This window comes from Drosophila tropicalis, unplaced genomic scaffold, assembly GCF_018151085.1.
Source record: "Drosophila tropicalis isolate 14030-0801.00 unplaced genomic scaffold, ASM1815108v1 contig_158, whole genome shotgun sequence".
Taxonomy (NCBI): Eukaryota; Metazoa; Arthropoda; class Insecta; order Diptera; family Drosophilidae; genus Drosophila; species Drosophila tropicalis.
In genome coordinates this window covers 7,635,297-7,636,983 of record NW_027172602.1, presented here as the reverse complement: position 1 = coordinate 7,636,983, position 1,687 = coordinate 7,635,297, and the positions used below count along the sequence as shown (strand labels likewise).

At 48.8% G+C, this 1,687-nt stretch overlaps 1 protein-coding gene across 1 annotated transcript; it reads left to right on the top strand.

The window, feature by feature from the left end:
* The first annotated feature begins 342 nt into the window (after window positions 1-342).
* LOC137571883 (uncharacterized) lies at window positions 343-1,395 on the top strand. Its single transcript, XM_068283560.1, has one exon. It carries the CDS (start codon window positions 343-345, stop codon window positions 1,393-1,395), a length of 1,053 nt encoding a protein of 350 aa, XP_068139661.1.
* The last annotated feature ends 292 nt before the right edge of the window (window positions 1,396-1,687 follow it).

Sequence of the window (1,687 nt, the reverse complement as noted above, 5' to 3'; positions counted from 1 at the left end):
GCTTAAAGTGTCGTAAGGTTGAATGCTATTAGACATCACTCGAAAGTCTAGACGGCAAAGAGAGCCAAAAGAGCAGATAGTGAGAGAGAGAGACACACGAAGAGAGTGCTGTGCCATGTCGAGTGTCCTTTTGCCTGTCCTGAGGGTGCGCGCTTGCGCAACAACCCCTAAGACTAGACGGCCAGAGGGTTTTGGGTATAAAACGTGGCCCGCTACCCCGAACCATTCAGTTTGTCAGAGAACGTCGAGCGACCAGATCAGAGCCTACGACAGTTGTGCTCTGTCTTGTTGTTTATATATTTTTTTTCGATCCAACATTCCTCTATCATCATCATCATCATCATGCTCAAGTGGACGGCCTCGGCCCAGAGATTAAACGAACTGGCCACACCAGTTCGCCCGAACCAAAGACGTCAGCGCCATCAGCGACGCGCCACCATAGCCACAAACAGCCACGAGAACAAGGAGAATTTACCCAATGTAGGCTACACATCGACTCCAGTGCCACTGCGAAACAGTCCCTTAGTGCTGGCCCCCTTGACGGACGTGCGCAACATAACGCCCGAGACATTTAAGCCTTCACCACGTCAGCGTGTTCGTCATGTCTATGCCACCACCTTGCCGCACTATGCCGAAGAGTACTCCCCGAATGCCGCCGGCCAATTGCCAACGGGCCAACACTTGGCTCTGCGTGGTCTCTTGCCCATGGACCCGTTTCTGGAGCAACCGCGCTATATGGACGGTTCGGCCACATTGCGACAACTGACGAAGCGCAAGCTGGAGCCCGACTTTGCCGACACCACTAAGGAGGAGGTGATCCCAGTCGTGACCGAAAGGACTAAGCGTAGACCCAGCACTCCGCAGCCAGCTTCCGCACACATGGATGACCAATCATTGGACAAGCTGATCGATGCCATCTTGGATTCCGCTTGCAAGGCTGATGCCACAACCAAGCACAAGAAACCCCGCAAATCCTTCAATCTTCGTCGTCGCACACTGGTCAAACAGCAATTGGAATCGGAATATGCGGCCATCTTGTCACCATCCTATGCCCCAGGCGATGATCCGGCTAGCGATTTGAGTTTCGGTATGCTGCCGTGTTTGCCCACCACACCGGAGCCGGCTTCACCTCTGCCCAATCAGTTACCGCACAGCTTATTGGTTCAGCTGCCCACACCTCAATTGAGAACGAGGACGAAACTGGAGCCGAAGACATCCCTGGTGGACAATACTTTTTGCCTAGAGACTCCCGTTCGTAAGCTGAAAAGGAGCAGGGACAACAGGCAGACCATGGACCAAGGGCAAATGGAATCGTCGCCATTGAAACGCTATAAAGTGGATGCTCGTAATTATTTTGAAGTTGGTCTGGCTTTGCCTTCTTCCATTTATGTCTAAAGCAAGAGTGAGATAGACAGACAGATAGATAGAGAGAGAGACAGAGAGAGAGAGAGAGAGAGACACACAGTTGGAGCAACGCTGACAAACGAGGGGAAAACGCTTAACTATGACGCTTATCTTAGTCCTTAAGTTTATCCAACATATATATATATATATTAATTTATATATCTTTTCTTTTTCTTCTTTGGAATATTCTCCATATTCCTTTTGTACATATTCTTAGGCTTTAGTTTTTCTATATAATTATTTATTTTTATTTTTTTTTTTAACTGCTGCTGTTATGTAGTTT

What these genes read in the sequence shown, in the direction of transcription:
- LOC137571883 (XM_068283560.1), top strand. Translation starts at nt 343, where the DNA reads ATGCTCAAGTGGACGGCCTCGGCCCAGAGATTAAACGAACTGGCCACA.